Source organism: Ammospiza caudacuta, chromosome 11 (genome assembly GCF_027887145.1).
Source record: "Ammospiza caudacuta isolate bAmmCau1 chromosome 11, bAmmCau1.pri, whole genome shotgun sequence".
In the NCBI taxonomy this organism is placed as follows: domain Eukaryota; kingdom Metazoa; phylum Chordata; class Aves; order Passeriformes; family Passerellidae; genus Ammospiza; species Ammospiza caudacuta.
The window spans coordinates 10,761,928-10,785,472 of NC_080603.1; the positions used below are offsets into that span (position 1 = coordinate 10,761,928).

General features: G+C 42.2%; 1 protein-coding gene across 1 annotated transcript; it reads left to right on the forward strand.

Annotated features, from left to right (window-relative positions):
* Positions 1-381: 381 nt before the first annotated feature.
* MOGAT1 (monoacylglycerol O-acyltransferase 1) lies at positions 382-22,702 on the forward strand. The gene is made up of 6 exons (XM_058812043.1): positions 382-475; positions 9,160-9,338; positions 9,728-9,929; positions 12,480-12,654; positions 15,953-16,152; positions 19,064-22,702. The coding sequence occupies exons 1-6, from the start codon at positions 382-384 to the stop codon at positions 19,216-19,218; spliced, it is 1,005 nt and encodes a 334-aa protein (XP_058668026.1). The 3' UTR covers positions 19,219-22,702.
* The last annotated feature ends 843 nt before the right edge of the window (positions 22,703-23,545 follow it).

The following is a 23,545-nucleotide window of genomic DNA, read 5'->3' on the forward strand; positions in this document are numbered from 1 at the left end:
CGCGGGGCTCGCTCCGACACAGCCGCGGTGCCCCCGCCCGGTGCCGCTCATGCCGAGCCGGGGCAGGCGCGGCGCTCCGGACCGGGGGACCCGCTCCAGCCGCCTGTGGGCGGAGGGGGTGTAGCCGCCGCCAGCCCCCGCAGCCGTGCTCGGGCTCTGCCCGCTCCCGCTCCAGGATCGGGTTTCCCGCGGCCGGGGCGGGCGGCACCGCCTCCCCGTCCCCGCCTGCCGGACCCGCGGCCGTGGGCAGCGCCGGCGGCGGGAGGGGCGCGTCCTGCCCGGCCGGGGCCGCGGCACAGCGGCGCGCAGCGGGCAGGTGCGGCGGCTGGAGCCGGGGCTGGAGCCGGCAGCTCCGTGCCTCCCACACTGCTCTCCGTCAGCATGAAGGTCGAGTTTGCCCCCATCAATATCCCCCTAAAGAGGAGGATCCAGACAGTCGCCGTTCTGCAGTGGATCTTCTCCTTCCTCCTGCTGGGTAACAGCCTTCCTCCTTCCTGCCCCTGAGAGAAAAGGGAGAGAAGCGGCTTTTTCCGTGATCGGCGTTACCCGTGGGCATCGCTCGGTGCCAGCCGTGGCTCCACGTGGGTGCAGAAGCGGCCGGGGGCGAGCGGTTCCCTGGGGATCCCCGGGCGGGCTGGAACATCGCACTTCTTTCTTCCCTGAAAGCTTTGGATGGTTTTCCCTCTTTTATGGGGGTCTGTTTCTTTCTATGGGTTCTGCTTCAAATATGAGCCTAAAAAGGTAGTGTCTGTGGCTCCTCATTGAGACGCCCAGTAGGTTTCTGACAGCAACTTTTTTTATCGAAGATGAGCATAAAGTCTGGAACATGACTAATGCTGTTTTCATTCATAATTTCGTTGAATAACTTTATATCCTGTAGTTCAATAAAATTCTCATTTAACAAGGTAATAAAAATAATGGGCATTGTCAGTGAATTGATTCAAATGCAGACAGTTCTGTAAGTGTATGAAAAATATCCTCACCACCTTTAAGAAAGTGTTGCTAATTCTGCTTGGTAATCTTTTTCTACTGATTGTTCCTTTATAATTAATTTTCCTAATATCTTAATAGACACCTATCATTAAGCACCTATTCACAGCAGCAAGTTGTATTCACATGGGTGGGTATCTTGAATTTGATGAAAGGAATCACTTGATAAGGTAAGATAAACCTTAACTCTGAGACTAAATCCATGGGTTGTATAAATTGGGAAGTGGTTATTGAATAATATCCCTGGAAATGCTGTAACACTTCAAGATTGTCTATGCTGTAGGATTTACAAGGTAAAAAGTAGTGTGCACTTATCTTCCTTGTATGTCTTACAAATATATGATCCTACAGGTGGTCTGATGTCTTTCAGGTGTTTTTTTTTTTAGGTTGCTAACCCACATATGAAAAATTTGGTGGAAGTATGAAGGGTATGAAGCTTCTTCACAGATTAATCAGCAGTTGTTCTGCTACCTCAAAATTATATATACTTAAATGATAAACAGTTTCTGTTTGTGGCTACATTGTAAGTAGTACTTTAATTTTCTGTTGTTGAATTAGGTCTTGGCATGAGCCATTATTTAAGTCTCATAAAGCAGTGGAAGTTCAGGGTCAGTGGAAGAAAGCTTTTTTTTTTTGCCTTAATGTAGCAATACTGCTGCAGAAAACCACATCTTCCTGTGCTTACTAGAAGTGATCAGGATGCAGAAAATCCCCTCCCTGTAGTTTAGCAGGCAAAGTAGGGAGCTGTCACCTGCAGCTGGCACTGCCTGGGAATGTCAAGGAAAATCAACTCAGAAATGGTCTTAAGGGTGGTTATGTTGAGTGTAGTGAGTTCATGTGATCATGAAGAAATGGATTTGCAAGAATGCTTGATTAACAATGTGATTCTAATAATAAGTATCTGCTTGTGCACCATGGGGATGTTTATCTTTAGAGCTGACCAGTGTGACCTTGTCATTTCGTAGGCAGATGCTTTCAAGTGAAAGGGCAGCCAGTGATCTGGCCAAAATGTTTCACTTAGCTGCAGGAAAATTCAGGTGGATGAATTCTAAATGACTTAAAGCAGTGAGAAATGGGCTGATTTCTGATGTTCTAGACTGTCCCTTTGTCTGGATTTTTCAGCCTTTTTTTTTTTTTTTATGAAGAGATGTTGTTTGTTTGTAAGCTTTGGATTCAATAGTGACACTTTCAAATCAGGGAGGGGATGCCTTGGGAGAAGTGAAGTACTGTGTGAGTTCATCATAGAATAGGTTGGAGGTTTAGGTGTTCTTTGGGGGTTTGTGTGTGGCTGGAACTAGTTTATGCCAAGCATGATCTTGATTGTCTGTCTTGTGTTACATATCTGCATGTGAAAACTTGAACAGATAATGCCCTATGACAGCTAATGATTCATGATATAGATAGAGGGATCCTGTTTAGAGTGGTGAATAAATGGGGTACTGGCTTAGCTGCTGAAGTTGTCCATCTAGGTGTGTTGTAATGTGCCATAGCTTAGTAAAATGAACTGTAGGACTAACAGATGAAGTAAGATAACTGTAAATTAGTGCCCTGAATTGGTCAATGATATGCTTCAAATCTGGGGAGCGACATGTGAAAAAGTGATTTTGTGCACTGTGTAAGCTGTAAGGGGAATGTGAGCTTATTACAACTTAGAACTCACAATGTGACTTGGATAAAAACTCTTGGTTTTATCTTCCTGGCTGAAAAATGTAAAAAGCCCTTGCTCTCCAGGCTTGCTTTGTTGTAATGCTGCATGGTTTTCTGAGACTGTGGAATTGATGACTGAAAATGCCCTCTTACTTATGCAACTCACAAGCTGGCCTGAAATTCAGACATGCAGTAGTGGTTGAAGCCTAAATCTCATCCCCACTGTAGAAAGAGTGAATCAGTCTGCAAATACTGAAAAAAACAGCAGCAGCGGCCTGGTACAAGCGAAGTTCTGCTTCTTCATGCAGTGTACCAGCTTGGGCTGGATCTGCACTAGAGATCCATTGCTTCTGCTGTGCAGTGTAGGCAGAGTAAACATGCCTCTGTCTCAAAAAAGCCGTACAGATGTGCACAGAATTTCATTAGATACAAAAGGAACCTCTTTAAAATTCTGGCTGTAAGTTCCTGTACTTCCTTGTTCTGTGCTGCAAGCTGCCAAAGTTCACCCTCAAAGGGAAAAGACAAGTTTTCTTTGTAACAGTGATTTGCCTGTTCTTTATCCAGGGGCATGACACCAGAAACAAAAATAAGTTCTGAAATACTGGGAGGTGAATATAAGAGTTTCTGGATTAGATCAGAGAAATGCCCATTAACAGATTCCCACTGTGTGCTGACTGAAAATGCCATGTGGTTTTCTATCTTATGTTCTCCAAGTCAGCAGACCAGAAAAGTTTGGATATAAGTTCGTGAAAGAGAGAAGTATTTTAATTGGGCTTCTGTCTTTTGAAAGACAAGTGTTACCGGTCTTGAGTCCAGAAAACTAAAGCTGTTAAAACTGAAAACTGGCAAATGCTATTTCTCACTGTGTTAAGCACAAATCCAAAACAGCTTCAGGCTGAAGTATAGTGTCAAGCCATTAGTGTTTTACTGCTGAAACAGCAGATACATGAAATTTTGCAATCTCATATATCTACTTTGGATAAAATGCTAAACCAGACAATTTTTACAGATGGTAGTTTTATGTCTGTAATTGCAGTTATTTGGGATTTGTTTGCTTGGCCGGGGGCTGACAGTCCTGGGGCAGGTCTGGCCCTGTCCCAAGTTCATGCAACACCCACAGTATATCTGCCTGTGAGCCTCTGTGCTGGGTGCCCTTGGTCACTCTGTGCCACTGTCCAGCCCAAGCCCAGGCAGAAAGTCACCTGGAGAAATAACATCTCCAAGCCTGTAAGTGCTGCAGGACTGACAAAGCAAAGAGGTTACTTAACCCCCATTTTTCTATCATAGGTTCATTGTGCATAAAGGAATTGTCACTGGATGCAATGGATATGCCCAGTGTTTGCAGGAAATCTTTGTTTTTAAGCTTGGAAATATTTTTCTAAAGAACTTTGAATTAATTTTGCTGCATTTACCAATATGCTTGATATCCTCTTATTGGGAACAGGTGTAGATTTTCTGTTTCTCACACAGCAGATGGGCATTTATCCTTGGTGTGTGCTGTGAGCCTCATACTGCACATCTGTCAGTGAGGGTCACTTTGTATCAGGAGGTAGAGCAAAGGGTTCATTTAAAGGCAAAACCATTAAAGAAAAATCAGATTTGGTTGAAATGCTGCTTTCCCAGTGCTTTAGCATTTTGTTTTCCTTTCTCTCTAATGTACACAAATCAAATGACAGCATTTTTGAAGAAAGCAAAGCTAGAAGGTGAGTTGGTGAGCTATGTGCTGCTGCTAACTTCTGTGCCCCTGATGTGAAAATGGACAGTGGAGTTTGAACATGTACAAAACCAAATACAAAACTGAGCAGCTTGGGTGGAGTGGTGGTGTCTAGGACCAGATAATGAGAGAAGGAAAATGAGAGTTTAACTCTCCAGCAGGGATACCAGGGTTTTTCTCTAAGAAAAGGTGATAGTAGAGGAGAATAGTGCATCTCCTAAGGCCCACTTTTGGTCTCCTCACTGGGGATTTAGGAAGTGACTTGTGCAGGTACCCCTAATTATTTGCAAAACCCTTAATAATGCAAAATCAGTATATAATACAAGGTATACTTTAATATGCACAAAGCCACAAAATAATATGCTGAAGACATTGGTATATGTTAAACTACATCCTGTTCTCTCGTGATTAAACTTCTGTGCATGTAGGATGAAACAGTCTGTTAATTGAACTTGCTGGAGACAGTTTTGAGTTGTGGATCTGGCTTCCCCAAAAGAGTAGAAATGATGAAACGTTTGCCACAGAGTGAGAGATTGCTGCTGGAATAATAAGTGGTTTCTGTGTTGAGAAAGAAGGTGTCAGTGTAATGTGCTAAAGCAAATATTAACCTTTCCTGCAAACATGCCACGATGGTTTGTTATCTGGTGCTGATTTAATTCATCAGCAGTAGCTGAATAACTAATATAGTTTTGTTCTTCCTCAAAGTCTTAAAAAAAAAACCCAAACTCTTTTTATGCTTAAGAAAACTCAGCTAGGCTCCATGAGCCTTTCCTAGCAAGCTGGCTGGTATTGCTACTTGATTTTGTCACTCTGTACTCATCTATCCATGAAATTTATTGGTGGCCTATGGGTAGGGGCTGAAGTGTGATCACAGAGAATAACAGGGTTTATTACTGACTAGCATTTCTAGGAATGCTGCCTCTGTTACCTACATCTTAGGGAGGGAATTTAATCAAGTATTTGTTTGTATTTGTATTTGTTTGTATCTCTCAAAAATACTAAGAGAAAACAGCTCTGCTGTGTCAGGCCAGAGACCCTAGCCTAGCAAGCCCTATGAGAACATAAGTGACAGTGAATCCCTAAGGAGAAAGAAAATGAGTGGGAAACATGTAGATTAAATTTGGCATGCTGTCTTGGGATTTGGCAATTAGTAACTAGGGGATTTATGGTATCCAGGCCGCTCTACCTCCAGGTCAGTTGTGTGTAATGCTCTGTATCTCTAGTTTATCGGTATTTGCCAGTGGAAGGTCTTGGGAATTTGGAACCAAATTTCAGCATCAACAGGCCTCTAAAGCTTGTGTGTTTGTGTTTGCTGTCACAGCCCTGCTGAGATACAGCTGCCTTGGCAGGAGTGCTCAGGTGTCTTTGTGGCTCCCAGGTGTAACCAATAACCTGACAAAAGTCCTCACAGGAGACTGATCCAATCCAACAAATGCTGGCTGCCCAACCAATTTTGGAGTGAGCTCCTTTGCATGGTTTTTGGAGCACTGCAGAGAGCCTGTAGTGCTGCTTGGGTTGACACCAGCACCCCTGGCACCAGGGACACACCTGCACTGCCCATGCTGTCCATGACTGCTCTGAGCGTAATGGGAGCTTTCTCCTCTAGGGACAAAATTGCATTTGGTGGCTTTCATAACAGATATTAATCAAACAGTTTTGATGCCGTAGTATCTCCAAATGTGTTTGAAACTTCCAATTTCCAGATTTAACCTGTGCTGTTTTCCTGCTTCCTATCTCTGACATTTAACTATTTCATACATTTGGTGCCCCCAGTTGCAAACTCAGAGCCTGATTAATGATTGAAGGATCAGTTGTGCAAATATCATTGGGCAGGATGGCTGCCAGTACTGATTGCTCACCCTACATAGAGTGGTTTTCACCATTTGTTGCAAAATATGAGTATGCATGTGTTGCAAATGCAAAATGGAGAAGTGACACACCAATATTGGTTCACAAACCAAATGTTCAGAGTTTCCTGGCAGTGATTTGTCTTTTAGTCTATATTTCCTTATCTCCCCTCACCTACCCTCAAAATCCAATACATCACAGAGATACTTTTCAAAGCTCTTATTCAAGTTCAACCAAAACATTACACTTAGAATGTACACTGGAACTACATCCAAGGACATGATGCCGAAGAGTGACAAATCCCAAGTTATTCACCTTTTGCCTGGAATTTGTTTATGAATTTACTTTAAAAGGTTGTTATTTATTTACTCACTGTCTTGTCTGAAGGAGAAAACATCAGGTTTGTGTTTACAGTCTCACTGGTTTTGAGTCATCAGTGTTTAGCTCATCTTGCAGGCTGCTAATTCGTTGAAATAATGAGGAGGTATGGCAAAAGGAATTTGCCTCACCTGTCTCATTGGGAATGCAGTAATCAACTTTGTCCTACAAGATGCTGAGCTCCCCTGAGGAAGTGCTAGCAGCATACTTATGTCCCCAGACCTTGCCTGTGCTCAGGAAGGTGTCCTAGCTAAAGCAAAGCAGGCAGCTTGTTGATGTGGAGATGTTTGTCTGCCCAGGATTAAGTACTGCTATCTGGGCCTTCTCAGTGCTGATGAAATTAGCTCTCACAGCAAGGATGCTTGGCTACAAAGCACTTTTCAGCCATTTGCTAGCAAACTGATAGTAAAAAGCCATGTAATTCTGTGTTTAAAAAAACCCATGTGATTGATTCTCTGTTAAGTCAAAAGTGCTTCTGAAAGGAAGGGTAGGGAATTTAAATCCTTATTAAATCTTGCATAAAAAATCAATTGATTTATAGCTGCTAAAGAAACTTCTCATACTTGTCCAAACCAAGAACCTTGGCATCCTGTCCAGATTAGCATTCCTAGAAATTTCTATAGTTTCAGGATCTCTTCTTCAAGGAACAGGTAATGACTTTTCCTCAATAGACTTCTGTGCCCTATTTTGGAGTGATGGTGTTGTGGGTTTCCCTGTGAAATTCCTTGTAGAATTGGGGTGTCATATTTCATCTGTGTTACTTGTCCTGCATTAATGATGTTTCTTAGAACTGGTTTCAGTTCTTGTGAGTTTACCACATTGACTTTGGGGGTCTGTGGGCCTCAGTTAGCTGTGTTGTTTTCAAGAGCTCTTGCTCAAGTGCTTTTCTGTGTAAGACCAGGGTTGCTTGCTTGAGGAAGCAGCAGTGAGCTTCTGTACTGAAGAATGCAGTATCCTTGAAAATGGCAGGTTTTGTCCTGCTCCTGCATTTGTTTATGGTAATTTCCTTCTCCCTTCCTCAGAGCAAATGCGATTTCTTATTTTTCTGCTCATATTTCTGCTGGAAATGTAAACTTTCATCCCCTTCTAGACAAGATATCCAATTCTATTCTGAAGGCACAGTCAAACTAGGCTCAGGAACAAACTGGTTGAAGTTCAGAAAAAGTAAATATTCAGGTTGGAGGAAATACTAATGTACCTGTAGACCAAGCTGAGATCTCAGCTCAAAACCTGCACAGTCTAGGGAATCTGCTGACTTTTCAACACCCAAGTAATATCTCTCCTGAATGAAGGTGATCTCTGAGCTAGGATGAGTAGGTTTTACTCTTGGTTCATCTACTTATTCTAAAATTTTCAGTTCTGTTGATATTTTACATTGTGTGAGCCAAATTATTGCTTGAAGTACTTCTGTTGTTTGTTTTTAAATCTGCTCTATTTAGTGATGTGTTTAGCTCAGTATGTTTCACTGGTGTAATTTCTAGGACTTCACAGGATATTTCCCTCATGAAAGCCAGTCAATTGTGAGACATAAATTACTGCTTCTGCATTGTAAAATATCCCTGAGAAACACTGGGCTCCTGCAATTCTGCCCATTGAGTCTTCAGCAAGAGCTAGGTCCTGTTTTGCTTGCCACTGTATAAATTTATGATGTTAAAGCCCTGGCTCCCTTGCAGCCTGGACTTCAGCCTCTGATCCATGAGCCTGATGGGGTTTGTTCAGGAGGTGGCAGAGCAAGCAGGCTGCTGCAGGGGTACCACAGGGCAGAGAGCAGCAGCTCCTACTCCTCAGACATCTCAGACCACAGCTCTTCAACACACTCCAAAACTAAAATTCTGAAGTTTCCATAGGATTTCCCTGAGTAATTATTTCAAGGCTGAGCCCCAAGTAACAAAATATATTTAACCAAACAACTTTTTTCTGCTCTTTGAATTGTGTATAATACAATTCTTATGTATCACTATTGTAGCAGGGTGTTACAATTCTTTCTTAATTGGGTTTGAAAGTATCAGGACTTAGCTGCTGCTGCATTCCCACAGCAGCCCTGAGCTTCCCCTTTGGCTGACATGTTTAGTGGCTGAAGTGGAACCTCTCCATGTTTTGGTTTTATCTAGTGTATCTCCTTGGCCAGTGACAGCACTTTTGGCTGGGAGTGGAACTATCACTCTATACTATAGGTAGAGAAGCTGAGAAGGAGAATAGAAAATGATTGCCCAATATCACTGTAATTAGAAAAGAGAGGTTGCTGTGGCTTTTCCCTTCTTTCCTTCCCCAGCTTTCCTTTCTTCTCACTCTCTGAAGCATTACATCCTTGTTTGCTCTTGCTGTCTCCTTTTATTTTGCCTTAGGTAAACCAGATGCTCTCTACCAAACATCCAGTTGTGCAGTAGAGGGAGAAATAATAGACTGAGATGATACACCCTTGTGATGTTTCACCCTCATTGTAACAGCACCATGTGGAATAAGCTGAGTTCAATTTGTGTGCATTTTGAGTAAATCTCTAAAAATATATCAGGGTTGGGCATTCTTAAAAGGACAGAGATGTGATTAATGCTTGCTATGCTTTCACTTTTTGTCTCTTGTAGCAGAGTTTTGCTGTGGATTCTTTGTGATCCTGATCATGGGCAACTTCTGGTTCCTTGCTGTCCTGTACCTGCTGTGGCTGTACCTTGACTGGGGAACACCATGTGCTGGGGGCAGGCGGTCCCACTGGGTCAGGGGCTGGACTGTCTGGAAGTACTTCAGGGAATACTTTCCCATTCATGTGAGTAAAGGGTTTCTCACAAACAGCTTGAATAGCCAGAACCATGGACAGACATTTGAGACTCAACTTTGCTAAAATTCTAATACTCTCACTGGGGTGAACTTCTTTTTAAAACATGGGAAATCTGAGATTTAGTGACAAAAGGGGACAGGGCCTGGCTTTTTAGTTGGACTGTTGGGTGATGAGGTAGTGCTTCAGTACAGTAAATCTGGACATGGTATCCTGACACATCCATTTAAGCTTTGTTTATCTGTAAAGCAGGACAGTAATTTTAAGTGCTCAGAAGGAAATTCATTGTTGTTGCTTCTATGTCCTGTCAATGCGCAATCTCCGTAGCTGTTGTTTTTGAGGTAAATATCATAATGCCTATCACTGACTCTATTTTTCAGCTTATAAAAACTTCAGAACTGAACCCAAATCACAACTACTTACTTGGCTTTCACCCTCATGGGGTCCTGGTTGCTGGAGCCTTCGGAAACTTTTGCACTGATCCTCCTTTCAAAAATTTATTTCCTGGCCTTACTCCATATCTCCATATCATGCCCATCTGGTTTGGCTGTCCCTTCTTCAGAGAATATATAATGAGTGCTGGTAGGTAAAAGCAGAATGTCTCAGCTGTTGCTCCATATTTTAGCTTCTGTTACAAATGTAGAGTCTATTCCTCTACTTATATATGGTAAGTAATTTCAGAAGGATCACTGTTGGTACTAAATTTAACCTCTATTTTGTGATGAACTGTTTTGGAAAAAAAGCAATGGAAGGTTTTATTAATAGTTTTGTAAACTATATTACTGAGTTGGTTTTTCTCTCTGAAAAGAAATTGCTGCTTTTCCTTTGAACTATCAGATAGCAGTCCTGAGTACCCAACATATACAAGAAGAGAAGGGCATAATATTTTTTAATTTTATTTAGTCATTAGCAGGCAATTGTACAACAAATTCAGGCTAATCTCTTACCTGAAGGGCTTAGTGTTATACATTACAAGTATCTTTATACTCAGAAATTAAGTGCTTGCTTCTGATTGAAGTCCTATATTGCAAATTTGTGTAATTTTAATTAAGATGTAAACTCTAAAGAGAGGGATCTTTTTTCTCTGTTCTGAGAAGCATTTGTTCAGAAAGGAGTGATATTCATAACTGGTACTACAGCAATAAAAGATAAAAATAACAAGCAATTGAGTTGGGGGAACTGAAAAAAGAGAAGAATGAAATAAGTACTAATGCTCCCTCCCAGTGGTTTAATAAATGAGTTATTTTATTAAAATTCACTCAACCACAGCATTTAAGCATGTTCTGATGCACACAACTAAGTTCAGGAGACAGAGATCTAACTTTATTCATGACTGCAACACAGACACTGCAATCTCAGAGAGATTGCACTGCTCCATGCACAAAAACATGCCTAGGATGTTTCCCAGATTAATATCAGAATTACTTATCTATGTATACTTCAGCATATCAGAGAATGCATTTCCATGCAAATGTACTTTCTGAGGGCGTTCTTTGAGGCTTGCAAAGTGAGGGATTGGCAGTGGTAGAGCATTGCAGTTTTAAACACTGTTGTTTAATCATTGTCTGGAAGTCAGATTTACATGTTTTTGGCATCTTGACCCATGGGAACAAATATTTACCTGCAGAATGAGAAAGAGCTGCAGTAAAAAGCACGCTAAAGAAGAGCCAGCATTGGAGCTCAGTTTTCACAGGTATGCAGCTGATAAATGAGAGGGGACCTTTGGTGTACTACAGATCACCACTCCAATCATAAAACACTTGCAGAATCTTCCATGTCCTGAAAGCCACACTCCTGGCACAGTGTTTCATGTCCCATTCTTTCTCTGCTTGTCTAGCACATGCAGTTGTTGCCTCTGGCAGTGCAGCTGCAACACCCCTGGGCTGCGGTGTGAGCATGGAGCAGTGCCCTGCATGCAGGGCAGCTCTGCTTCAGCAGGAGACACATTTGTCCTGGGAAAGGCAGTGATTTCTGCTCTCCTTTCCAGGGAAAATGCATGCTGACTCGAATGAGCACCGCTTGAATTATTTGTGAGTCCCAGGTCAGCTGCATTTTCAGAGTAACAGTGACTGTGAAGCTGTTTGAGGCAAATGGATGTAGCTTTTTACTGAAATTTGGACTTGCTCCAGTTGCAAGCTATTCCTCTTGGTGGCCAGCTCTCAAAAGTAGATCTTCTCTCTCTTCCCAAATTTTTATAATCCACATTGTAATGTCCCTATTGGTAAAAAGACCAAATAGGGAGCAGAACATCCAAAAGTGCATTTTGATACCAGCTCTGTATAACCAACAATGTAAACTAGACTTGATCTCTAAATTGTCACTTAGATTATATTAATTCAACACAGTGTAATTAAACATAGCTTCTGGGTAAAAGGAACCTTTGAAACATTAGGTGCTAGTCTGTTGGAAAATGGATTTTTTAAAGCATCAAGTCCAGAGCAAGATCTAAGGAGATGATAAAGTCTTGTACAGCAGTGTGCCTGCAATTAGAAGTATCTATATCTGCAGGAGTACCAGAAAAGCTTCAGATAATCTGCTATTTTAGCCTAAGTATTGATGAGTGCCTGGGCCTGGTTACTAGAGAACGAGCTGATGCAGTTATTAGGAATGGTAGAAGTGAGTCTTTTCTGCTGCTTCTAATGCTGTCATGCCATTGCCTTAGAGGGAGCTGCTGCTTTATAGTTGTGAAAAGAGTGGAGGGATCTTCTTGGCACTGTAGCTCCATATTTAAGTTAACAAGTCCTCTACACATTCTGTTAACCCCTCTGTGCCTGTGTTTGTATGCACCTGCTGTACAGCTTTAGCTGCTGCCTCTCAGCAGTATACTGCCATTCACCTCCTGTTCTTGGGCACAGAGGCTCTCTGAGGGGGAGTTAAGTTGCCAGAAGAGCAGACCCTGAAGAATCAAAAATCTTGCAATAGGCAACAACATTTAACTCATCAGTGTGAAATCAAAGCACATGCCCAAAAACAAATCTGTTCCAGAGTAAGGAGCTTGACCCAAACCTTTGAAATCTGTTCTGTGCTGTTATCATTTTGAAACATCAATTAACTATTTTAAAATATTTGTAAATTCCACTGTACTTGTACATGAAGATCCAGTGGTCACTCTTAAAATGTTTCCTCCTGAAGGAATGGTTTCTGCAAGCAAGGAAAGTGTCTCCCATGTGCTGAGCAATAAAGGAGGTGGCCATGCATCTGTCATTGTCATTGGAGGAGCAGAGGAATCTCTGAATGCACATCCTGGAAGTCTCACCTTGAACATCCTCAAGAGGAAGGGCTTTATTAAAATGGCCCTGAAACATGGGTAGGTATTCCATGAAGCTTGCTTTGAATACAGATTGATTCTTAAATATAATTCGTATTATATAATATTAGAGAATTTGAAAAAGTTTAAGTGCCTTAAGATCAATCAAATATCTGGCACAGGAGCCAATCTGTCCACCTAGATCCACTCTGGGAGTGTTGAAAATTCCCTTTGACTTTCATAATTGGTAACAGTAGGTTTTGTTAGCGTATCTTGTTTTATTTCAGTTGTTTCCTACACTAGCAAAGAGTAAGAATTATGAAACATTATTAATAAATCTTGGCTGGTTTTCTGAGCAGGGCCAACATTCTGCTTTCTGTTCTGTAAATTAAAGATACATTAAGGTAGAATTTTCTTATCATTTTAAGCAAACAAACAAATTGGATAGCCAGGCTCTGTTTCATTAAATCACTGAGAATTATGGTCTAGGGAGATTTGTTTTCACTATTATTCTAAAGACTTTTGAAGATTGCCATTTGCAGAATTAAATTCCTGGGAATTTTTGGTGAAAATCTCAAGAAAAACTAGATAACTTTTTACTATGAAGCAGCCATCAGTGTGTTGCTAAACAGAGATGGTATCAATGTCTTTTGAGTGATTTACACAGTATAAGTTATTGTGTTTGTTCTGGACTGGTCTAGATGGTTTGTATATTAGAAATATTGAAACCAATGTTCTGTTCCAGGTACACTTTCTGAACAGCTCCCAGGATTAAACATTGACATGTGAAGCAATGAGAAAAAATACTAGTCTTGAGAAATCTGTAAGAGCTTTTTAAGCTATTAACTGGAGAAAAGGTGGTCTCTGAGAAGAGGGGCTCTCTGCTTTTACACAGAGTGCAAAAAACTAGAAACTGTTCTGTGCCAAAATTCCTAGGGTGTTTCTTACACATATCACTAGGATTCTGATAAAGACTTTTTTGTGCCAACAGAATGTAACATTGGAGTCTAATTTGTAGCCAGAAAAAATACTTGTTTATTTGAATTAGGAGTTTACTGATTAAATGAGTCCTTAGTCCAACTCTTGATTAATTCAGTGGGATCCTCAACACTCACTAGCTTTTATTTGTTTTAACCATAAAGATTAGAAGAATATTTAGATACGTTTTTTTTGTTTTTATTAGTATGTTGGTAGATGTCTGGTCTGTCATATCAGAAAGGTTGGTGGTGATTATCTCTCATCTAAATTGATTTGGATTGAGAAATCAGATCCACCTGTGCCTCTCCAGACATTGATTTCAAAAGTATCTCCAACACATAACAGCAAGAGTGGGACACTTACAAAACACAGGAATGGCCCCTTTACCCCTTCACTTACTTAGACTCCAGTGATGGTCTCATCTTTCTGAAAGGGTCATGGCTGCCTGGCGCCCTCCTCTGGGTGGCAGTGCCTGTCTCTGCCCCACTGGCTAAGGGCTGCAACACCCATGGTCATGTAAGCAGCAGGCTCCAAGTCATTCCTACAAACACCAGCACAAGCACCTGCTTCTGTGGCAAGCACAGGAATTCTGCCTGCTCATCTGTCCAGCAGGACCGGGGGACTGTGCAAGTCTAACAGAGCTCTTGCCCAAAGACTTGGCAGCCAGTAACTGCTTCTGCTTTTGAAGTCTTGTTTTTAACAATTAACAAAATGGGAAGAGAATTTCCAACTGAGCTGGAAATGAAAGGGCCAGGGAGGCTTGTGGGATGCAGATGAGAAGCCCCATCTGCCACCAGTGCCTGCACACATTGCTGATGCTCATCATGATCTGCAGCAGCAAATACCAGCTGAGGAAGGAAGGGGCAGTGCAGAGGCCTGTGCTCCCTGGCCCTGACTCCTGTGCTGCCAGCACAGAGAAGCTGTGTTCCTCAGCTAGGAGCTTGTCAATTGTGGCCTGAATATGTCAGCAAATGTCCTCTGCACTTTTGCAAAAGACATTTTGGTCCAAGGTAGTACAAATGTCTGATACAAAGTGAAGAAATCCTACAGACACAAAACAAATGATGAATCAGATAACTTATCTTTAATTTCACAATCATAAGTTACTTATTTCTCTGTCTCAGCCTCCTACATAGCATCTTGCAAAAGTCTTCACTAGATTAAAACAAATCCCACAGTGTCAGGGCACCACAGCTATTGCAGCACAAGATGTTCCTGTTTGTCTTAGTGTTGTAGTAAAAAGTCAAGTGTTTACACAGCCACAGTAAGTACCAGGCTTTATGATATTTCTTTTACAGGTGACAGGGTGATAAATCCACTAGAGGAAGAAACTTTGAGCAGACCCTAGTCAGAACATTATGTGGGAATGATAGTCAGTGTGAGTCCTCAGGCTAAAGAAGCTGTTGAAGCAGTTGATTTTTACTGTACAGGTGGATATTGACAGTCCTCAGTGCTTCCAGCCAGCTCTGTCCTCAGTGCATCCTCCTCAGGCATTCACAGCTCTGCACATACTCATCCTGACAATGTTTTTGCAATACTGCTATTTTAATGAAATGAAGAATCAAAAACCAGCCAAGGTTTTAAATACAATGCTGGGTTTACCTGCACTGATTCTATCCACTCAGGCTGTTTGTCCAGGAGCTAGGCAGTGCCTTTGCTCCCAGGCCAATTCATGAACTGAAAGAGAATTCATTAGGCTGTGCAAGAGCCAAAGTGGGTTCATGTAATTTCTGTGGGCAAGATGTGACCTCTGGTAATAATGGATTAGGGCTTCTGTTTTCTAAGAAGTCCAGAGGAAGCAGAGTTTGGCTGGGAATTGGACACAGAGAAGGAATTTGGCATTGCACTCGTGTCTGTGAGGGTGCCTGGTTTTTATCAAGGTTTTTGTGCTGAAATCAAGGGCACGCATTACTCCAGTCAAAGCACAAGGGAAAGCCAAGGTCTGGTTTTGATGCCACCCAGCTGGGAGCATTATAAAGTTAGCAATGAGGCTTTTCTTCTTGCCAAGGGAAAAAATGAAGTGGAACAAGGGTGGACTTGCTGAAATAGTAGTGGATAAAGACATACTTATGATATATGCAATAACTCATTTTCATAATTCCAAACAGTCACAAGTTGCAATAGGTACCAACCAACTAAATACTGCCAAAAGCAAGCTGCTAGTTGTGTGCCAATCACTTTTTTTTTTAAAACACCAACCAGCCAAGGCATCCAAAAAACTGCTGCACATGAGAGGAGTTGAATGCCTGTTGCTGATGAAATCCAAAGCTGCTGAAACTCTCTGTGCTGGTTATTGTGAAACTGTTTGCATGCTGCTGATGTGAACTGCAGTGCAAATGCAGGCTGATGCAAAATTCTCAGTGTCCTCTTTGTTTTACAGGGCTCATCTGGTCCCAGTGTTTTCCTTTGGTGAAAATGAACTGTTCAAGCAGGTTGCAAACCCCAAAGGTTCATGGCTCAGGAATGTACAGGAGAAGTTGCAAAAGATAATGGGCTTTGCTTTACCACTGTTTCATGCTAGAGGAGTATTCCAATACAGTTTTGGCTTAATACCTTACAGGCAACCTATTCACACTGTTGGTAAGTTCCCTGCACCTTTTCTAATGTGTTTGCAAATGTTTAAAAATTCATCAATGTGCTGCTAATATCTGTAAATTTATAAATCTGTTCTAACAGAATTAATTAGTGTACATCTAAAACAAGTATGTGAGCTTTACTGTCCTTCCCAGTTAAAGGCGGCAGTTTTTATCTTCCTTTCCCTTTTCTGGCCAAATCTTACTCTTCATTCTCAGTTATCCATAGGCTCCTATCCTTGGCAATCCATAAAGAAATCCAAGAGTTGTCACCAGTTTTTATGAGAGGGCTGCCACAGCTCTGCAGCTGTTGCTGTGGGTTCTGATGTTTTGTGTGAAGCCCAGAATTTAATTTCTTAAGCTCTGAAGCTTAATTTCTTAGCTCTGCAGAGAAGTAACAGTTGGATGCTGCAGCTGAGGTACAGCAGAGCTCTGGAGCAGGGCTGCTGGAAGGGTTTGTGTGGTGCTGAGCTGGTGCTCATCAGGTCAGAGGGAGAGATGCAGGAGGAAAGGGAGAGGACACCTTGTGGTGCCACAGCCCTTGGGCAGGCTGCCACTTAGATGGCTTTGTTTCCTTCCCTCTTGGCTATTTCCCTTGGAAAGATCCTGTCATGTTTAATTGGAGTGTGCATGCCACATCAACAGGCAGTTTGGGAGAGTGTTCTTCCCCAAAAGCTTTCATTACTGCTCATCTACTCTCACTGGAGTGTGGAACTGAACATTTTTTCATGGTTTTATTGACAACCACACCTTTACAAAATAGGTGATGCTGGGTCTCATGCAAAGGCAATAGCTGTCTGTCTGTAAATTTTTTGATAAATCATTTTTAGCCAGATTCTGACCTGAAAGAACTAAAGAAAATTGAGCTTTTCTGGTGTTCCACAAAGGACTTTGAAGGTGGCCCTCCCTTTTTATGGGGTTGATTTTATTATAGTATTAAACAAATAAAAATGTTTAAGACAAAAACATAGCTCTTTTTATGTTAAATTTCAAGAAGATCTGTGTTTTATCGCTTCATGCAGTTGAATATTTTGAAAATATTTAATTTTTAATGCCTGCATTGTTCACAGGCAGGATAAAAATGCCACTTATTTTAAAGCCAAAAAGTTATCAAATCTTTGGAATGAGCTGTATTGGATGAGATCTATAATCTGCTTTTTTTTTTTTTTTTTGGCTGATAAAACCAGGGCTGTTCTGAAGCTTAAAATGTCTTATTTTATGAGGCATTTCTTCATCATGACAAAAGCACAGGAGTGCTACAATCAGCAAGACCAGTCTTGCAACAGAACTTGTAAGATCTTACAAGGTCCTTTGCCTTTTGTGGATCTTTCCCCATGTTTGAGAACCATCACAATGTCCCTGTGTCCTTGGAAGTGTGTGGGGTGTTCTTGGCTTCAACATGGCTCTGAAAGCATTGCCTCAGCTCCTGAGAGCTGCAGTGAGCTCACCTGGGGTGATGAGCTGTGCTGCCAACGTGGCCAGGTATGGCTGATTCCAGTCCTGGTTCAGAAGCCATGGATCCAAGAGCCATTCAGCCAAGCCAAGATCTGTGAATTTGAGTGGTTTGGGCTTGATGAGTGCTTTTGGTTTTCCTTTACTTTTTTTTTTTTTTAATTACTGCTTTACAGAAATAGAAACAATCCTAAAATATCAAATTAAGCAAGTTCCTTAAAGCTGCACATAATATTAGAGAGATGAGTGTAGTTTTCCATCCCACAAGAAATCTTCACTCTTGGGAGTAGAGACTGTTGCAGAAGGGATTGGGGGCTGTTTGCTGTTTCCAGTCCTGCCTCTGGAAATCCTGTATTGTATGTATATTGATTCCACACCCCTCTAAGGTATTGCTCAATCCAGGCATGGGTTCCCACCCCAGCTGTGCAAAGTCTGAGTTTCAGCCCCACACAGGCCTGAGAGCTGGTGCAGCTGGAGCTGCAGCAGGAAAATGCAGACTCAGCTCTTTGTGGTTCTGGCTAGGCTTGCCTTTAATCATCACCATCCAATCTGAAGTGGCAACATCTCTTAACAGGAATTTTCAGGTGCCTTTGGAAAAGTCCTGAGGGTGCTTTTAGGTCTCTGTTTTTCTAGGCTTCCTCTGTAATCCCAGTTGGGTCTGTTCAGGTGTTGGTGTTTCCAATGCAAGAATAGCTGTCAAAATCTGGTGACTGAACAACACAGGGACACTGAGATCATGGGAAGTTTCTCTTAGCAATCCACTTTTTAGCCATAGCCTGTTGTGGAAGAGAAGGCCCTCTGGATTTCCATGGAGTCACTTCCCATGGAGCAGGTAGCAAGCTTTGCACAGTGCCTGGGGAACATTTTGGTTCCAGTGCCATTTGTGGGCAATGGATGGCTCAGAGACACCTCACAGGGTTTAGGGGATTTACATGCTACCCCTCCCTAGGCTGAGGTCACATTTCTGGTGCAGTGATATCCATTTTGAATAAATTGGAAAATAAGTATTTCCTTCAGTCCTGTCCCTGTGACAGTGTGGTTGAGGGCACCATGTCCTCTTAAGCACACCTCATACTGAGTGGTTTTATTATTCACATCAGAAAACAGTGAGAAAGTACATTTTTTAAAATACTGTGTTGAACTTGTAGACAGCACATAACCCATAGGATTGTATCTTGAAGTGTAAACTGCTTCTTCAGGTTAGAGCTTATCACTCTTCTCATTTGCTCTTCTGCTGCCAAACTGAAATGTTGGGGGGTGGGGGTGTTAATTAATTTTGCCTGAACTTCAGCAAAAGTCAGTGAAAAACCAGCCCAAGGCCTCAGGCCTGTGAAAGGCAGGATCAGGCCCCAGGGTAAGAAAACTGTGCTGTGATTTTGCAATCTGGATGGGAGCTGTGGTGAAGCTCTTACTTCTGCTTAAAAAGAGATGTCAATGAAGCTAATGCTGTTTTGTTTGATTTACAGTGGGAAGCCCCATCCCTGTAAAACAGAACTTGAACCCCACCACTGAAGAGATTGATCAGCTCCATGCATTGTATCTACAGAAACTAAAGAAATTATTTGAAGAACACAAAGGCAATTATGGCATCCCTGCACATAAATCTCTCATCTTCGAGTAGCAAATTGCAATTTGTAATTCCAAATCTCATGCAAAGAAACAGTGTCTGCTCAAAGATGTCTTTCTTGCAATCCATATTTTGCAATCTGTAATTATCCTTATGTAAGGAATACTTTTAAGAAGGGATTATTAGAGGATTTAATGATTTTTATCTTATTCTTGGGTGGTGGAGGGAGGGATCATTGGGATGTAAGCCTTGAAGCCAGTGCTGTTTTGAGTTGTCCTTTTAGGTTCATGTGTGCCAGAAATGTGAGTGACTCCACACAGATGTTCTTACCACAGCTTGAGGACAGGGAATTGCCCCAGCATGAGATCAGTAGCAGAAGCATAAATCAAAGTCTTTGATTAGAGGTTGAGAGGTTTACCAGCATTTATCAAACATGACATCAGGTTCTTCTGTGAATGTCAGAAACCCCTGCTGCTCTTCCACAGGAATGAAGGTGTATGTTTTCAGCAGATGGCAACTGTAAACCACTTACATGAGAATTCAAGAATAAATAGGAACCTTCAGCCCTGAATTGGATATTGGCAAAAATGGTTTGTCCAAGTCATGGAGCAGAGCAAACCTTCTGACTGGAGAACTGTGTTGAGATTTTGTGTCCATGTGTGTGCTGGGTGGTGGGAAGCACTGAATGATGTGACTTTTCTGGACAATCTGTGCTTTGGATCATAAGTTTGGAAGATGAAGCAGCTTTGGTAGTTTCAACCTCAGAAGAGATGACAGGCACAGGACAGGAGAAAGAGGGAATCATGTGAACTCTTCATCCTGTGCAAATTAAAAATAATCCTTTGTCAAGAACTTGCACAAAAGGAAGTGGAGCCCAGTTTGTTCAGTCACTTCTGAAATTTCACCACGGAAAATTGTACTTGATAATGCCTTTTTTCCCCCACTGACAGATGTGGGGATGTGTTAAGCTGTTGCTGCAGGGTGACACACCTGCAGTGCCAAGGCAGTGTGAGCATAGCTCTAGGGTGCAGCAGGTTAAGAGGATGCATTGTATATAAACCAGGTGCCTGAATTTGACAAAAGGTTTATCCTAAATGTGGAGATCCACCTCAGAAAAGAAAAGAAAAAATCTTAGCCAAACTCTTTTTCAGTGAAAATGCCTGGGTCTTGGAGATTATTGTGTATGGAAAGAATTTTAATATATTACTGAATTTTTATGAGATAAATTGTTGTATTTGTACATACTTTCTGACTGCCTGCAGACTTTGCAGTCTGATGTTAGTGAAGAGTTTGCTCTGCTTTTAGCAGTTTTGGTGCCTGAATTACATCAGTGAGGTGCTCTGACAGGTCAGGCATGGGCTTGTCAGGCAGCCTGGGCATCTGCAGTTGGCTCAGCTGGGCACAGAGGTGCTCCAGGAATAGCAGTACTGGACACATTGTGTATTCCATGGGCTGGAGGCTCCAGGGAGAAACACACCTGGGCCTTTGAGAACAAGGTAGAACTCTGGAAAGAAAGTTCCAGAGAAATTCTGGAAATCCTTAGAAAGAGGAAGTTGTTTATAGAAAAGAGTGGAAATGACTTCTGTGGAGTGAACTCCGACTGAACCAACGCCCCAAAGCCAAACAAGTATTTGCCAGACAGAGCAGACGTTTGTGCTCCAAAAAACCCTCCAGCAACAAGCTGGTTTCCTTAAGAGGGCTCTTCCTTCTTGTCATCCTATTGTCATCAGGATGTAAATAACACTGAGTCCTGCTCTCATTTTCTCTGCAATGACACAAATACTCTGGAAACCAGGGCTGGAATTTGCAGTGCCTGAAGAAGCCCCTCTTCCCTGACAGACTGCTGTCAATGTGCCCACAATTCACTTCTACCTGAGCTTTCTTGGTGCCATGTGTGCTTGCCCTCTCTTCCCATGCCTTTGCTGATCCCTGATGATCACTGTGGTGCAGGCATCTTGCTTCCTCACTTTTTGCCCACCTTTCCCTGGGTTGAGATGTCTGGTCTCTGTGCATGGAAAATACTGAGTGGTATCTTGTCATTCAGCAAAAATGGGGTTTAGGAGCAGGGTTTGAGAAGAGAAAGCACTGTGCCTGTGCATGTTTGACACCAGCTTAAGGAAGGTCAGGACTGCTTCAGCTCTGGAAGGGCATGTTTCTAGGAAGGTCAGGCATGGCAGGTTTGTTACCTGGGAAGAGGTCTCAGGGTCCTGAGGATTGTATAAAGTGATGATCCCTGAGCAGTTGCTCTGTCTTAGCCAGTTATGTGAAATTTCCTTTGGATTTGACTCTTTATTACCTGCACTGATGAGTAGTGAGAATTATTCATGAAAGAAGAATTTGGAGTCTGTTAGACTGTGCTCTCCTAGATCACCTGCTCTAATGAGATATTTCCTCTCATTCTCAGTCTGTTCTTTGCCCATTACCTTAATGATACAGAAAATCGAGCTGTAAATTAAAAAATATTAGCATTGCGTTGAAGATGAAAGGTAACAAGGTTTTTTTGTTGATTAAATTAATCAAAACTTCTAGAGAATATGTGGATACTGATTTTGGGACAATATCTGGTCAAAATATATCCTATAAACAGGTTTTCCTCTGAATTCCATGAGGAAATTATCTGTGGGCTCTGTACCATCCATAACTGGCTCAGGTAGAACAAGTAGGGATTGTGTTGCTATGGCTACTGATACTGTCATTGCTTTATAACAATGGAGATGGTAAAAAACCCAAAACCAAAAACCCAACAAAAAAATAACAAACCAACAAAATCTCCAAACAACTCAAATATTTACTGTTGTTCAGTTACCACTGCATATTGCTTATGATGATCCTTCCAAACTACCTTTTATTAACCAATTGTCTAGTCTACCCAGGGCTATTTTAAAATAGAACTTCTGTCTCTACATGTGATAGACATACTGTCATCTGAAATATTTACCTCTGTGTTAGTGTGGATGTATAAAGCAGCCCTGCAATCCTGAGCCACAGACCCATTTTGGCCACCACAGGCACCAATGCCAGCCCTGCAGCAGGCAGAGGAAGCTGCCCACGTTTGCTGCAGCAAGAGGCTCCATTTGCAGCTCATGCTGGACACAGCAAGAGCAAGGAGCAGGTAGGAATGGTGACACCCTGCCCCAGCTGCACTTGGAAGAGCTGGGCAGCACTCACATTCCTGGTGGGATGCCACACTTCCTGGGGCCTGCCTGCTTCCTGGGGTGTTTCTCTTTGTGCCTTTCCATGCCACAGGTGAAGCCAGCCATCCATCAATAGAAGAAGCTGTGCCTCTAAACCTGCAAACACTGCCTGCCTGACAGGCTCAGGATGAAGTTCCTGCCTGTTCCCTCACTCAGGATGAGGTTCCTGCCTGTTCTCCCATGTGTGAACACCTCTGTGCCAAATTCTCTTGACAGAAACTCAATCCTCGAGTATTTTTACTCTGTGAACTACACAGCGTAATTTACACTTTGTAACTTTTTATGGTACCTGTAAAATATCAATGTCAGTTGTTTCAATGATAGCTGTGGCAAGGACTGTGAGATAATAAAGGTTTGTACCAAAGGAGGCTTGTGCTGACTGGAATTCAGGTACTGGAATTCACTGCTGTTGGATCCTGGCTGAACTCGAGGGGTCACATTGGCCTGGCTGTCAGGCTGTGCTCACATCACACTGAGAAACCTGGGTGGATTGCTTGCTGCAGGCTCCTGAGGAGAACCTGAAGCCAGGTTCCTGGTGGGGTTCCAGAGGGTCTGAGGGAGAAGGGACCCACAGCAAGGGTGGGCTGGGCTTGAAGAAAGGTTTGAATTTTAAGTGAAAGTTGCATGGAGTCCAAATCTTAGTAACAGTACCCTAGAAGAGAGGCTCTGCTTCACTCTAGCAACTGGGGTGCTAAACAGCTGCTTGGAGTAAAAAATGGATTACATTTGTCTGCTGGGAAGAGGAAAACCACCCACCTGACAACAGTGATGTATTTAATAGGATTTGATTGTTTGTTTTTTTTTTAAAGTACAGCAGCTTAATGCAGCACTAACAGCTGTAGTGACAGCTATCAATTCCAAAGACTGGCAAAGGCTAATTGTATTTTGTTACTAGCTAAATGCTTTTTAATATGGAATGATGCCACCTTGCATCTCAGAAGAGTAAAGAGAAAAAATGGGTTAAAAGTGGCCTTGGATTGTTTTGAAGTAGCCCCATTATGTGTAAATGTGTACATGTGTAAATTGGAGGTGTGTCATGGTTCATCAATGGATCAACATCACATCCTGGTTTTGCTGAAATACAAAAAAAAGAAGCAAGTTATACCTGTAAAGCAAGAAATGCAGAAAAACAAGGGATGGAGAGGAACTGGACATTCATGCTTCCCAAGGTGCTGCAGCAACACCCA